The 16,443-nt window shown below is 39.9% G+C and overlaps 2 protein-coding genes across 3 annotated transcripts; one reads left to right on the top strand and one right to left on the bottom strand.

Moving 5' to 3' along the window:
• The first annotated feature begins 1,921 nt into the window (after nt 1-1,921).
• Nucleotides 1,922-5,631, top strand: LOC103416990 (NAP1-related protein 2-like). The gene is made up of 10 exons (XM_008355198.4): nt 1,922-2,145; nt 2,524-2,646; nt 2,750-2,800; nt 2,938-3,012; nt 3,196-3,309; nt 3,403-3,464; nt 3,963-4,020; nt 4,317-4,373; nt 4,661-4,711; nt 5,283-5,631. Exons 1-10 carry the CDS (start codon nt 2,017-2,019, stop codon nt 5,334-5,336), a joined length of 774 nt encoding a protein of 257 aa, XP_008353420.1. The 5' UTR covers nt 1,922-2,016; the 3' UTR covers nt 5,337-5,631.
• A 416-nt stretch (nt 5,632-6,047) lies between these two features.
• Nucleotides 6,048-13,718, bottom strand: LOC103416988 (uncharacterized). Of its 2 annotated transcripts, XM_070816603.1 has the most exons (5): nt 12,743-13,642; nt 10,209-12,389; nt 9,767-10,038; nt 9,014-9,610; nt 6,048-8,895 (listed from the first exon to the last, which is right to left on the bottom strand). In XM_070816603.1, exons 2-5 carry the CDS (start codon nt 12,387-12,389, stop codon nt 6,471-6,473), a joined length of 5,475 nt encoding a protein of 1,824 aa, XP_070672704.1. In that variant the 5' UTR covers nt 12,743-13,642; the 3' UTR covers nt 6,048-6,470. The 2 variants fall into 2 exon arrangements, with proteins under 2 accessions (XP_070672704.1, XP_008353419.3); XM_008355197.4 differs by having other exon boundaries at nt 10,209-13,718.
• Nucleotides 13,719-16,443: the final 2,725 nt, after the last annotated feature.

Genomic DNA, 16,443 nt, shown 5'->3' with positions numbered 1-16,443 from the left:
CTAAAATGATTGGCATCTTCCACCGGCCCAAATTCTTTTTCAAAAAACTTACCCAACGAATCGGCTTCACAAAGTAACATATGAACATTACGTTATCAAGAGAAATAGAGTTGATACATCTGTTATACAAATCAATGAAGAATGCCTGAGTATTCGTAATCCATACAACTTAAAGCACTTGGATCCTCTAACACATCCACGAGGAGAATCGAAGTATTTACAAATCTCTGCCTTGTTGCTGGAGTGAATAGTTCTAGCGCACACATACAGTATGGAAACTTGAGAACGTACTAATAGATTAAGGACATACACATGCACAAGCACTTTCAGTAGCGGTGTCTTCATCTTGCATGGTTAGAAGTGCTTCGCAGGTGCTTGAGAAAGCCTCGTCGCCTCTTGAACATGGCATTCATGTTGATTGGTACCTGCAAAATTGAAAACCGATAGTTAGAAATGTGAAATCAAACGTACAGTTGGTACACGTTTCGAAAATCAACTTATTGAGGCTAACAGTACTGGTTGGGTTCGGCAATATGAAACGCTAATCTTGCGAGTTTGTCAGGTTGATAGGTCTTTGTCTACTGGTAATGTTAACAGTTTTGCAGACACGGAGATAAACGTTAGCAGTCGAAGTTTGAATTCTGAGAGCCAGCTTCCAAGAGGCAAATAGAGAATAAATACTAACAACATTGAACTGGACCCAACCAGATTGGGAATTTCACTATTTGTTCCTCTGGCTCACTCGTGCACCATGCTTAATGAGAAGCCATACAATTCTGAAACAAGAAATCAATCAGAATTTATATAGGCAATTAACTCTATGCATTTGTGTGTGATTGAGAGAGAGAGAGAGAGAGAGAGAGAGAGAGAGACTCTATCTGTTGTGGATACAATATATGAGCGGAATATTTACACTTGTTCTTACCGATAAGAACACGTTCAATATTTGACCTGAATATTTATGCATCTTCTTAACGGTAAGAACATGTGCATTATCTGAGTTGAATATTTACAAAGGTTATTACCGGTAAGAACGTGTCATATATTTCCTATATTTTTTTTTATAAAATTATTCCGAAATAGTAGGCAAAGTGTTAGAAAAATGCATGACGGATAATGACTCATCTTGACACGTTAACTCTTGCATCGTGGCACGTCATAACAAGCCTTGCGAATTGTCGACAAAATGCATGGTGTGTCATAACATGCATTTTGCCGACAATTCACAACACTTGTCATGTCATGGTCAACATCGATGTTCTGGCGTGCCACGATGCGAGAGTTACCATGTCAAGACAAGCCATGACATATAATTTTCTAACACTTTGACACGCTAACCCTCGCATCGTGGCATGCCAAACCATTGCTGTTGGTAGGCATTACATAAAAAAAAAAGGTCGTACCCAGTGCACAAGACTCCCGCTTTACGCAGGGTCTGGGAGAGGTGAATGTCGGCTAGCCTTACCCCCATTTATAGAGAGGCTGCTCCCAAGGTAGGCATTACATAGAAAGGAAAAAAAATTGCACGACAGATCACCTTCCTCAGCTTTACCTTAATGACATCATTGGCTTTCGAAATTCTCCTCCGAATTCTCTCAGATAAACCGGCTCTGTCACACTTTGATCACGTACGTAAGCCTCTCTCTCCTCTTCAAATTCTTAGTTTCAATTTCCTAAATTTTTTGAGAAACCAAACGGAGCGTTAGGGTTTATAAAAAGAATAACAGATTGGACATCAACGACGATTGTTATGTCGTGATCAATATCGATGTTCGTGCCACAATGCTCCAACTTGTGACAATAACAGATTGGACATCAAAGGAGTTGTTTATGAAGTGACACGTCACACAACACTACAGTGAGGATGTGAAAAGACTGTAAGGCCCTCGAGACCTCTCTCCCGTATACACACACGCACAAGAATCATTACAAAACCCTCTCGCTGATTTTCCCTCGCTTTCCAGAGTAAATTAGGGTTTTGCTTTGCCTCCAGAGCTAGGGTTCTGCTTTCTCACGATGGTGGCGGACGCGGCGAAGCAGCCCAAGCTCACCGAGCGAGCCCCGGAGGACGACGCCGATCACCTTGACAAGGAGCTCGTGCTCTCCGTCGAGAAGTTGCAGGAGGTTCAAGACGAACTCGACAAGGTTCTGCAACCTCTCTGTTCTCTCTGCTCTCTCTCTCTCTCTCTCTCTATGCTGCGTATATATGTGTATAAATATATGTATTGGCAATTTGTATGTATAAAGCGTCTGCATATCACAGCTCATAAGTGTAGCTCTCAATTTCAATTTTATTTTAATTTTTGTTATTTGTATTGGATTTCAATCACCGTGTAGAGCTTTACATATTTTTAATTACATCTTTCATTTATTTGTGTCGTTTGGTTGCCTGTATATGTTATCTTTATGCCTTGAGCACCTATCAATGTTTATATCAGAATGGTTTGGTTCATTGGATAAGCTTAAGATTTCATTTTGGTATATAATGCTGATGAAGCTTGAAATTGCATTGGCACCCCACAGGTTGATGACGAAGAGAATGACAAGGTTTTGGACATTGAGCAAAAGTATAACGAGATACGCAGGCCCGTCTATGTGAAGCGGAATGAGATAATAAAAACCATTCCTGACTTTTGGCTAACTTCTGTTAGTGATCCGATATATTTCATATTCATCTTATTTTAGAACGTTTAATGGTTGATACATAATTTGGGCATGTATATAACTTGTGCATTATTGTTGGACGCAGTTCATGAGCCATCCTGTACTTTGTGATATTTTGAGTGCAGAAGACCAGAAGGTCAGACAAATAGTTTGTTAAAGATTTTTACTTTGAGTAAATTTTTGTGTTTCCTCCTACCGTCTTAATTCTTTCAGCTGACTGGAATTGATCAAGTCCGTGTGTTTACTAATTCTCTTCTTTTCTTCTTCACATAGATTTTCAAGTATTTAAAGTCTATTGATGTGGTGGACTTCAAAGATGATAAGACGTTAGGATACTCCGTCACATTCGTAAGCTCCCTGTTTTCGTGTTGACTTTACCTTGGGGACACGCACATTCTATTGTCTGTTCTTTTTGCATGCTGATTTTCTTTGTTCATTTTGGATTTTGCTCCAATTATATAATGCCCATTTTTCTCTGATAGTGTTTGAATTACTCTTTACTAATGCTTCTTTCTAATGCCTCTGTTTCAGAACTTTAATGACAACCCTTATTTTGAAGATACAAAGCTGACAAAAACTTTTACATATATTGATGGTCAGACAACAAAAATTACTGGTACTCCCGTCAAATGGAAGGAGGGCATGGTATTCACCGCATTTGCCACTTTGGCCCTTGTCTTCTTTTCCCTCTCTTCTTTTCTCCCTTCATAGAATTTACTGGAGTTGTAAATTGTGTAGGGTCTTGCAAATGGAGTTACTGACGTGAAAAATGGAAAGAAACGACCACATGTTGATGAGAGGTTATGTTCTTTTGGTTCTATGTGTTCGTTTATGGCTAATCTGTTCTATTAGGCTGGGGTTCAAGGGTTCATAAGCTATTAGGACCTCTTTTTTTGCTTGGCATAAAGTGTGAGACCCCTGTTTTTTGTACATCTGAACCAAGAAGCAAAACATCTTTTGTACTGCTATGTATTCCATGTTGTATGCCCTTATAAAGGTACAATTGAATACTACTTTAATAAGAATTAAATGCTTCAAATTTTTTTAACATAGGAATTTATTACATTGAGGATCTTATTTCTTATTTTTGTTCCCATATATATTTTTGTTCCCATGAGCGGTAGGTCTCGGGTTCGAGACTTGGGAGCAGCCTCTCCATAAATGGGGGTAAGGCTAGCCGACATTCACCTCTCCCAGACCCTGCGTAAAGCGGGAGCCTTGTGCACTGGATACGACGACCATATATATTTTGTAATTCTTGCTCTTTGACTCACCTATTGGCATTTTAATTATTGCAGCTTCTTCAGTTTGTTTAACGAAACTGAACATAAAGATATAGATGCAATTCATGATGAGGTAACGTCTGTTTTTGTTTATCTATTTTCACTGAGTAACGCTTGTATGTATCTGTGCATGCTAATTTTTCATATGTAAAATGCTTCTTTTAAAAGGAAAATCACCTGAATGGTTATCACTCATAACCATCAAAATTAATGGTATTTGTTTGCCAATGTGTAGTTTTTAGTTATAGTTTCCTCCTTTTAAGGTTTAACTGTAGCCAATTGCTGCACGGTATAAATTGAAGTTAAAAAAAATCTGTTTTTATTTTCCTTTTAATCTTTACTGATCTTTCATTTACTGTGACATTGCAGGTGGTAGAGATAATTAAGAACGACTTATGGCCCAATCCTCTAAAGTATTTTAATAATGTAATATTCTCTCTTCATGAGTGTATATTTGTTATTTTTAATACATCAACCGATCACTTCGGTTTTATTTATTTAAAAGTAGTTGGGTAACATGTATAGATCCCTTTTTTTAAGGCTTTTGGAACAAACGGGATGGATTATCATCTCCTAGACTTGTTGGGAGTGCTAGTCTATCTCCAAGACTTGTTGGGAGTGCTAGTCTATCTCCAAGACTTGTTGGGAGTGCTAGTCTATCTACCAAGACTAACCCTAGCAGGCAGGGTAACTTTTTATATTTGTTGTTTCAGGAGGCTGATGAGGAGGAGGTCGATGAAGAGGATTCTGAAGATGATGAAATGGTAACAAAGATGAAATTTCATTGCCTATATATTGTGTGCATCATTATTCTTCTTTTCTAACTCATACAGAAAAAAATTGTTTTTTACTAATGCGGGTTGTGGTTAGACCCGATGTTGAAAAAATGTGATGCTTACATGAATTACATCTTCTGTAGTCTGTATAGGCATGTCATGCGAGTGATATATCCATAGTTAGTTGACGATTCGATAGGTTCTCTGTGTTTCTTTGTTTTGCCTCCTTTTACTGTGGCAAATGGTTGCATTGTGAAATAATCTGAGTGACTACATGTTGTCTGTACCGAATAGAGTTATTGGTCTTGCATAACGCAGTGGCACGCCAACATGTTACAAAACCATAACAGCAAATTCAGTTCTGCTTTCGGAGCATGGTTTTACTTTTCATATTCATGGGCGGGTTATGACAGGCTGGTTGATCAGCCCACTCATGCCCCACAAAACAGGATCCCATCCCCTCGAGTCTTATGAGAATATATTCGTTCTAGTCAGAGTTGATCACCGTGGATATTAGTGTTGAATTGATGACTGACAACTTCGGAATGCATATGTGCAGGAGAATGGTGACGAAGAAGATGATGAAGACGACGATGACGAGGAAGATAGCTAGATTCTTCTCGGGCCGACTTCTCTTTCATGGATTATGTCTTGGTCGATCAGCGATATGTACCATTGTAGTAGGATACATGGGAAGAGAAGAGGACTTGTAGCTTATTAATCCCCCACAGCAGACTTGTCGCATATAAATTAGTCTCAGTTTTATGGTTTAGGCCTTTTGGGTTTTGTTTTGGTGCACAAAGTCGTTTTATGGTTCATACAGCCCACCCTGCTTAACGGGGATATGGTTGTTGTAGGCGTGCCTATACAATTCAATCTTATAGCCAATGAGGTTTTAAAGCTTAAAAGATCTTGGGTTTTTTCGTTACATTGGGGAGAATCGATTCCCGGGGCTTAGAGCCCCTAATCCCGACCAAGCGACCCGCCCTTCCCGCCCTTCCTCATCGACTGAGCGCCTAAGCTAACCTGACGGGCTTAAACCTTAAACAAGGTTTTTTTAGTCAAAATGGTCTCTGAGATTTGCATAACTCTTCACTTTGGTTCTTAAGATTTGAAATCAATAGAAGTGGTTTATAAAATTGTCCATCATCAATCATTTTGATCATTCTATGAAAAATTTCTATTAAATAAGAATAAAATGACAAAAATACCTTTAATTTTTTGTCAAATCCTTTTGGCCTATGGTTTGCTAAATTGAAAGTATTTTTGTGATTTTGATCCTTATTTAACATAATTTTTTATGAAATGATCAACATGATTGATATTGGACAATCTTAGAGACAATTTTTATTGATTTCAAATATCAGGAGTCAAAATGAAGAGTTATACAAATCTTAGGAAACCACTTTGGCTAAAAAGCCATAAAATAAAGAAGACTGCTTGTGTACCACTGTCGGGGCTCCGTCGACAATCCACATCACCGAGATTCCTCACATATCCGGCCGAAAAATCGGTTCTCTAAAAAGCATTCAACTTCTGCACCAGACTCTCGGAGTTCAAATTCTTCCCCTCCTAATATTGCTTGTATAAATTTTTTTTAAAAAAAAAAATGCAATAAGAAAGTTGGAATGCATAGCAACTGTATTCCCAGCTGAAGTGTATGCCAACACTTCCTTGAAATTCTCCAAAATCTCCCAAATAGTGAACGATATGAATCCTCCATGGCTATTGTATTGTACTTTACATCTTAACTAAGAAGAAAATGGGGATTGAATTCATCCCATATTGCATCCTCTCCCAATTTCGGGATCACGTTGTCACCGTTGGAGCCAGCAGCATCCTCGTGCGATTTAACGACTAACAAATACAGGTTGGAGATCAAGGGGTTCCGGAGAAACGGATTGATAGCTTTACCGAGTTGGGCAACGTCAGACAGTAGATGCTTGTTATCACCAGTTTTCCCGTTGAATATGCAATTCGAGAGGGCATAAAACGCGAGCAAATTGGCATAGAGTGGCAGAAATGCATCCTTGTGGTTGCCTGCTCCACCAACCCAATGCACTCCACCTAGTTTCGCGATGCGGTCCTTGGCAAATGCAGTCAACTGGCAAGAAAATCTGAGTCTCCAATCGCGTAGATAATCACTAAACTGTTGCTTGTTCAGAAAGTCAGCCGCCCAAGATTTTGAAATCGGAAGCTTCTCCAGTTGCGAACAGCATAGTTGGCAGATGAACAGCTTTTCCTCATGATGATTATCGATTTCCTTATCAAATACCTGTCTCACAAGATCTCCTTTCGGCACCTCACGATTTGATGCATTCAGCACCCAGCGTAAAAGATAATCGAAATACCCAATCCAGTGACCAAAGATGGAAGATAGATGCTCAAAACAAGACCCGATCACTTTCTCCACTTGAGTCGGAACTACTCCACTACGAGAGCTTCCAGATCTTTTGCTCGTAAAACTCCCCTGAATGCCAATGGCAAGCCTTTCTCTAATCTCATCATCTTCATCCTCCAGCAGCTGGATACATGTGAACCATATATCTAGTATTTGATGCCCGTAGAAATTAACCGCTTCTTTTGGTTCAAAAGTAGAGCATGAATTTTCAGAAGGGATTCGGCTATTGAATACAGTGGAACCGATAAGCGCAGCTTGCTCTAGCAAACCAGATGCTATGATAGACTCTGCCGCTGCCATTCGCGTGTTTATTGGCTCAGACGAAGCACTACGTTCCATAATTACGTTGGTGAAAAAGGAAATTATGCTATAAAGTCGGGTCAACTGTTCTAACCAATCAGAGTCACTGTTGTCAATAAGAATAGAAGTTGTAAATAAACCTGCAAACCGCTTTATGCAGATTCCGAAGCAGCAGATGAGTGTTTGTTGAGCTTTCGCATGTCTTGTGACCTTGTACAAGGAAATCAACTTATCCCAAAGCAGAAACACAGAATCACATTCCATACTACCAACGTAAATTGTTTCCGTGCATTTTGCATCCCCAAGCTTCTGGAACTGCAGCGTGTTCCAAGTGAATAGAATCCTCAGAATGTAATATGAGCATCTGTGGTACTTCTCCACATCCAATATATTAACCAACGTCGTTTGGAGGTTAGTTCTGACCCAGTGCTGAATAACCCTAATCTCACTGCTGATGTCATGGGACTCGTTACCAGATTCTGTTGATGTTATGAATTTCAGCAGCCACTTCAATGTTGCAAGTCGAACTTCATAATCTGAATCTGACAAAGAGCGGACCAGCCTTTCCTGGAGTCCCGCAAAAGAGTTTTCCATTTCAGGTATCTCTGCATATCTTGAATTATTCTGAGAATACCTCTGAGGCGTCTGAAAAACATCTTCAGCCATTTTCTCTGATGCTTGAAACACGCAACTGAAATAGGAGACTGCTGCTTGTTGTCGGAGTTCTGCCATGGTTGGATCATAATATGAACGCCTGTTAGAAACCTTTACATCTAAGCATTCTGTAGATAACTCCAAAATTAGGTTGCGAAGAGCATAAATTTTTTTGCTAGTATGGCAAGTCCTTGCAATACTGAGCATGTGATCCAGCAACTTTAGGAAAGAGGCATTGAGGATTGGACAAGGGCACAATCTGGGCTTTCCGATCCATGAATGCGCTAAAAGAGCTTGAAACAAATCACCAAGAATCTGATCTTTCTTTGAGGAATCAGCCAGATTTCTACAGTTTGTATCCAGGAGAGAACTCAACTGCAATAGAATTCCATGGATCCAATTATATGAACTCTGGTGTCTTATTTCAGTTTTGTGAAGCAATAGGGACACTTCGGGAGTCAGTGCAGCTTGGTCATCTACTCTGGGCAACTCGGATACTATATTGAGGAGAACACTTGGCAGCTTCTCATTAGATACAAGGCCTGTTAAAGCTCTAGATGCAAGAACACGGACTCTTAGATTGCTTTGGGTAGAGCACTTTCTAATGAAGGGCATTAACAAAAAAGGATCCATGTCATCTCCAGTCTCACTTGCGATTGTTGAGGGCTTCAGCCTGGATAACAGAATCAAGACGGGGCACAAGCTTGGGTGCACAGCATTTTCTAGGTTGGATTCAGATTGTCCAGATATTCCGTCCTCAAGCAACACTGTCGCAACTTTCAGTTCCTTGAATAGAAATGGATGCAATAAGGGATACCTTCAAGGAAAAAGGATATTTTGATTAATGTAAAAGTTTACTCAGAAAACCTAATAAAATGTCAAAGCATTCAACAAGAACCCATGACAGTAAGAAATAATTAGTCAAGGCATCATACCGATGAAAAAATTCAACCCCAGTTAGTGCACGCCTTGACGACTCTCGTTTTTGGACATTAAGGAATCCAATCATCCGACGTACCAAAGCAGTGTATGCCTGACAAGCACTGTTCCGAACCTCCCAGTGGGAAGAAGAAAAGGAGCGAATTGAAACAATCATAGCCTCAGCAGAAAAACCTGAGGTGTCAGCAGCCAGGTTGGTATCATTGAAGGCGGCTCTGAGGACATTGAATGCGTGTACAGTAGGAATGACACCCTCATCACGGATCTTTGAAACCTTGTTGCTAATATCCATATCTGACGGCACCACAGTCTCAAAAACTTTGCCCGACTTTATTGAGGGAAATTTACCCATGTCGCCATTAGAGCTGTTGGTTTCAACCAGACCCACAATAGATGCATTAGCAACATCTATGAGCCACCGTAGAGCCCGCGGGAGAAGTTTCTTAGGTGCACCTTCTGGCTCTGAGAGGAACAGTGCTATAAAAGCAGCAGGAATACCTGCACTTCTCCTTAACAAGTCATCCACTGTTTGACCCTTGGCCACGGTTCTGTCCATAAGCTGCTCCATCCAGGATTCTGTTAACTTGCAAAGTCTGAATGGGGACGGCATAATCCAACAAATAAAAATCATGAGATGCACGGAAACCTTATTCTAAAGTGATTGCCTCGAAATAAATAATAACATAATAGTATATAATATTACAATGTACAAACTTGAAAAATAATTTTAAAAAAAAACAGAAACATACCCAGGATCATTTGAACAAAGTAAACGGTTGCAAAGAGCTGTAAATCCGGCCCTCGTTTTATCAATTGCACCGTTGTGCTTCATCTTCAAAAGGACCTCCAAGAAGTGATTCCCAATTCGTTCAAGTTGTTTCAAATCAAGCATTGCATCGGAAGCCATCAAAACTGAAGCATCAGAAGCACAAGAAGAGGTGGCTTCTGAATCTAATAATTCTGAGGAAGGACTACTTGGTAAAGGAATCTTTCTTGTGATAGTTCCCAAAAGAAGACTCACCTGAAAATTAAGGCAAAAATAACATGGTCACATTGACGTAAATTTACAAAACCTTAGTCTCGACAGTACATAATACGTATTACAACATCATATATCCTAGGCATTGATCACATCAATGACTTATTAACTGCATTCCAAAGCAAACCCATAAGTAACCCCAATTTAATTACCTCTTTCATTGCAAGCCAACAGCCAACCATTACACTTTGTTCTGATCGCCTGTTACTCTGGACAAGTTTGTAGTTTTTGTCTTCATCCTCCAACTGAGATGTTTTAACCTCCACCTCATCTGGAACCTCTGATAAGAAAGAATCATCATCATCAACCACTTCATCCATGTCCTCAGGGAGATGCCAAGCATCTGCAGAAACAACCCAAAGTGCCAAAGAAGTTATTCGCATTACAAGCTCCAAGAGCTTCTCTAGTGAATGTCTCATCCCTGAGATACTAGACTGTGCTATGTCAGAGTTGAAGTCCAATTCCTCAAAAGCATATCGTAGAGTGAGTAATACCCCGTGAACAAAGCTGTTCCGACACGCTTCAGAAAGATCCTTCTCCCCTTCCTCTATGGAAACATCCAACCAATCAATCAGTGACCTTACATATTCCATCACGGGATATCCAGTATTATAATTTTGATCATCTCCGTTTTCCATGGCAGACTCTGTACGAAGACAAGTTACATTAACTGAAGCTTGAACAGTCCATCCTAGATGTAAGACATACTTCCTGAAAATCAGCCTTAAGGTCAGAGCTCCAGCATCAGTTTCTCTCACTCGTGGACTGCAAACTAATTTCTTAGCCCATAAAATCACGTTCTGGACCATACCTTCATCTGAAATTCCAGGAAGTGGGGTTGGAAAATGTAACAAGATGCGAAAAGAATTCTCTCTCAGCTTGTCCCAGCTATCAATTATGGATCCCACTAACAACAAAGTTGAATCAGGTGAGGTCATTCCTTTATTATACGGATAGAGCCGGTCTTCCACACATAAAGAACCATTTTTTTCTTGACTAGCAGGCACAATAGACCAAACATTGAGCATTATTAGAATGAGCTCCATTGCCATTATTTTTCTCTTATAAGGTGCAGACGGATAGCAAGAGAAAAATAGAAATGAACTTAACCACCTCATGAAACAAAAAAGATCGCTCGCTCTGTTAGCTTCAGTATGTTCACTTCCATTTGAAAGATGCATTCCATTGCTGTTACTATGCTCCAGGGGTTCCCAGCGTCCCTGCTTAAATTGTCTCTCCAAGGCTGTTCGGACCCGAGCAAAAAACTTTCTGAACAAGCTACTCCACTTCATTTGGAAAGCTGTAGAGCAACACCTCATGTTCAATGGCACTGCTTCCTTTAATAACATGAGCTCTAAATGGGAAGGTAAACTAGCTGTCTTGGGATTCAAGAAAAGTGTCTCTGCAGCATCCACGCGTAATGAATCATCAACATGGGTCAATGCCAGCACTAGCCACTCAACACAAACTTCAACCTTTATCCCCTTGATAGAAACAAGAGCATGTCGGTCGGGGAAATTTGTTTCCAGTCCACCAAAATTTTCATGTGCTGCGTAATCAATGTCCCCTTCAAGCAATGCAAGTAAACGAGATACCTTCAGCAGTGAAACTAAGATGGCCACTTTCTGTTCAACTCTCAGTTCCATGTTTCCACGATAGAGCTCAGGACATAACAGTTGACTTTCACCCTTGCTCGGACCAACTGAAATAAAAGCAAGCATAGCAAATATACCGTCCTCGTCCACTTCAAGTAAAATTGGCAGAGCATAAGTGTTCAAATTAGAGCGGAGCTTTGAAACCCCAGAAGCAAGTCCAGACAAAATTGGAGGCTGACAATGCCCCCTATAAAGCGCATAACCACCTTCAATACCATCACTTCTCCAACACTCGTTACGCAAGTCCTCAAGTAAAATCTTCAAAAACGACGTGAGAGCACAGCACACATCATCATCAATGTACGCATGTGCAGTCTGAAACAGCAAGCCAGGACTCATATCCAACATAGTTTTTGCACCCAATCTCTTTGTCAGTGAACCCAAAGGAACATATCTTCCCTTGCAGCGAGGACCCAGACGAAGAAGATCTGAAGCAATGCTTTGCAAGAATGACCTTATTCTCTCACTACCTTCTGACCAGCGAAGAGTGGATCGAATGTCTAGGAAGAGATCAAAAATGAGTTGAACTTGCTTGACTGTTTGACTCAAAGGATCTTCCAAATTATTCCATATGATCCTCAATATCCGGGTTCCCATCTCCACTGGGATCGGATCATAATCCTTAGATGTGATGGTAAGACTAGCTAACATTGAAGTTTTTATTTGTTGCAAACACATCTGCAACACAGTCAACGCATGAAAGTTAAAATGGCTATCGGTAGGGTTCTCGCAGTAGTTACATAACTCAGGCAAAATTCCATCATACAGTATAGTCTTAACACAGTTGCCACCACTCGTATGACTCTCGTAGCCATTCGAACTACCCTTTGACACATCAAAATGGGTATTAAGCACTGCTCTCGAAACCGCAGTAAGAATCCCCCGTATCAAGCAAAGTCTACTCATGTCAGATAAACTACGAATTTCGGTGTACATATCCCCTTTATAAGGAAGTTTGGCAATGGCATTCCTCCTTTCACTATCAGCATTAGCATCTAAACTACTAATAGAATCCGTTGGGTGAAAAATACCTTCAATTATAAACAAGCCGAGCTCTTCGGGGCCGAGACACACTTGCAGAGCTGCACAGAAGCTCACTCCAGCAGCCACATAACAATCTCTCGAAAACGCCACCGACTTCAGAACGCTCAAAACGACAGTCACGCTCATCTCCAACACATTCAATCGACCAGCATTATCAGAATCACCATTAAACTCCTCGAATTTCGAAGGGAAGCGCTGAAGCAGATAATACAAACAAGACAGAGCCTCCTGGCATTGCTCCATAACGATCGGAGAAGGCCGAGAGTACGCTTTCGTCTCCGAAATCAGAGTATCCAAGCTCGAAACCGTATCGGATGCAATCAAAACGGCGCATTCTTCCACAATTTCAACCAAAAACCCCAACTTTGGCATACCCATTACCGATAAGGCCGACCGGGACACGCAGAACCGCTTCCCCCTGCCGCTGCCGTAGTCTTCGCATAGCTTCCGATAGCACCGACGGATCAGAGCCTGGAAAGTTCGCGCCTTTGCCAAAACAGAGACGAGAGTTTTATGCAGAGGCAATGAATTTTCCAGAAACAGAAGCTCCAAGTAAAACGGTGCCGCTTCGGAGACCAGAGCTTCGTCCCCACAGGCGAGTACGTCGCCGAAAGCGGCGGCGAGGCCCTTGGTGTGGTTGAGCTGGGAGTAGGTGGAGTTCAGAGAGACTAGCTCTTTGAGGAGGGAGAAGAACTTTGAGGTGGCGATTTGCGGCGGGAGGGAGTTCAGAGAATCGGTGTAGGTGGCGGGGAATACGACGGTGTTGTAGGTGTACCGGTGGCGGTGCTGGATTGCGCGCCATTTGGAGGACATGGTTGGAATTTGTGAGCTCTGCTTGGAGCCGGCAGCGTTGCTGGTTACTGGTTTTTTTTTTTTCGGACGAAATTGCGGGTTACTGTTTAGTAGTTTGAAACTTAGAACCAGTATGTAGGGCATACGTCAGACCGGACAGGACTATTTAGTCCAATCATTGAATAAGCAATTGGGGATGTTGATGTTGAACTTGTGTACTATTTAGTACAATCTTTTTGTTTTTTGTTTTTTATTTTTTTTTATTTTTAGAGTAAACTGTCGGTTTACCTCCTGAACTTTCACCTCACTTTCGATTTTCCCCCTGAACTTTTCTATTGGAAAATTAAGGACTCAAACTAATTTTTTTAGCCAATTTGCCCCCTACCGTTAGTTTTTCATATATTCCATCCATATTTCCGTTAAGTGAGACCATGTACACAACATGTGAGGGTAGTTAAGTCATTTCACTCTTAAAAATGATTAAAAAATTGAAGAAAAAAAAAACAAAACTTTCCCTCTATTTTTTCCCGCTAATTCATATCCTCGATTTTATTTTTCCCTCTCATTCCTATGCATGAGAAATGACATATGGTGTTATTGTCTACCATTTTTATTTTCTCTAACAAATTAATAATTTGACAAATGCTAATGGTGCTATTGTCTCCAAAGCAGTGCATTAATATAAGAAACCCTAGTCTTTTTTATGGACATGTTTCTTATATTAATGTACATGCTTCAAGAAAAAGATTAACTTAGCTACGTATGAAGACAATAACATCATATGTCATTTCTCATGCATAGAAATGAGAGGGAAAAATAAAATTGAGGATAGGAATTAGCGGGAAAAAATAGAGGGAAATTTTTTTTTATTATTTATTTTCAGTTTTTAATCATTTTTAGAGTGAAATGACTTAACTCTCCTCACATGGTGTGCACATGGTCTCACTTAACGGAAATATGGAAGAAATATATGAAAAACTAACGGTAGGGGGCAAATTGGCTAAAAAAATTAGTTTGAGTCCTTAATTTTCCAATAGAAAAGTTCATGGGGGAAATCGAAAGTGAGTTAAAAGTTCAGGGGGTAAACCGACAGTTTACCCTTTATTTTTATGAATAGTTTGAGTTATTGTATTATTATAAGGAGGGATTTATGGCACCATTTTTTTACATAATTTTTTACACATGTTTTTGTGAGGCCCACTTTGTTACGTATTTCAATAATCCAAACTGTCTATCTTTTAAAACTCATTCTAAAGATCAATGTCTACCAGAAACCACTTAAATCTAAAACCATATGATCGTTGGATTAAGAGTTTAGGGTTTGTTTATAGAACCGTATTCGTCCATTTTCACTACAATGAATGTCTTAGAGGTGATGGATTCATCTTTTTTTTTTTTTTAGCAATGATAATCTATCAAAAGATTCTACAAGACAAATGGTTCAGATCGTTAAAATTTATAAGAAGTCCACCTCACAAAAACATGTTCGAAAGTTATGTAGAAAAGTGGTGCCACCGTGCCAATGCCCACCCCCATTATTATATTATAATTGTAATATCATTTATGCAGTCAATCAATTTATAAGTTGACACGAACACGACATATATAAATGGGTAAACCATATCACTACCCATTGCCACCAATTATGTTGAGAGCATAGTCTAGATTCTAGAATCAGACAATCAGAAGAATATCTCCTTGCAACAGAATGCAATTGCGAAAGTATTTCAACTCAATCGTGCACAAAATTACATATAAAAATTAAATCGAATCATAGTGCATAATTAATTTAAAATAACACTACGTGACACCCCAAGGTAAGTAACCTCAACTACATCAATCAGTTATCGTATTGGGTTTGTTTATGGGCTTCTAGCGTCCATTTGCAACATCAAAGTGAATGAATTTGGGCCCGCATGTACGGTCGAGCCCAAAACTACCCCACCAGGTTATACTTATAACTTTGTTTGGGGGCCCATAATCCATTTTTGTCAGAATGCTAGACCTTGACGGTCAGTAGTACTGTAGTAGCATGCTAATTTTGCTACCATGAATTACCAAATGCATGAAGGAAAGATAGTCTTACATCTCTCATTGAGATCTGAGGAATGAGAATGCCTATAAATACATGGTTGCTTGCTCTTCAGTCTTTCAATTGACTCGGAACGAAAGAGGTTGTAAATGAGAGCTGAAGGAAACTGAACCTAATTTGGAAACATGGTTCGGTTTCGTCCAACATCTCATCTACCACTGGCTCTCCAAATCAATTCAACATTTCATTGTTGTTTTAAAAGCCGTATGTAAGAATTGGAGGGGACTAAACAAAATCAAATTACACCGGGGAATTCTTACTTTGTTTGGTTTCCTCCAATATCTCATTTCCGGCTTTAAAAGCCATATTTGAGAATAGGAGAGGGCTAAACAAATTAATCTCCCGACGGAAGCATCTCATCTACCACTGGCTCTCCAAATCAATTCAACATTTCATTGTTGTTTTAAAAGCCGTATGTAAGAATTGGAGGGGACTAAACAAAATAAAATTCCACCGGGGAATTCTTACTTTGTTTGGTTTCCTCCAATATCTCATTTCCGGCTTTAAAAGCCATATATGAGAATAGGAGAGGGCTAAACAAATTAATCTCCCGACGGAAGCTTCCTAGTTTGTTTAGTTTTCTCCAATATCTCATCTCCAGTGCCTACACATAAAAACTTCTCAACATTTCAGTCATCTTTTAAAAGTCGTATGTGAGAACTAGAGGGAACTAAACAAATTAACCTAGTAAGAAACTTCTACTTTGTTTAGTTTTCTCCAGTATCTCGTCTCCGACATCTAAAGTAAATGGAAATTACCCATCATTTCTCCATTTAAAAGTTGTATGTGAGAGTTGGAGGGTAC

This window comes from Malus domestica, chromosome 17 (genome assembly GCF_042453785.1).
Source record: "Malus domestica chromosome 17, GDT2T_hap1".
Classification (NCBI taxonomy): domain Eukaryota; kingdom Viridiplantae; phylum Streptophyta; class Magnoliopsida; order Rosales; family Rosaceae; genus Malus; species Malus domestica.
Note: the sequence above shows the minus strand (reverse complement) of the source record. Positions and strands in the feature narration are given on the sequence as shown.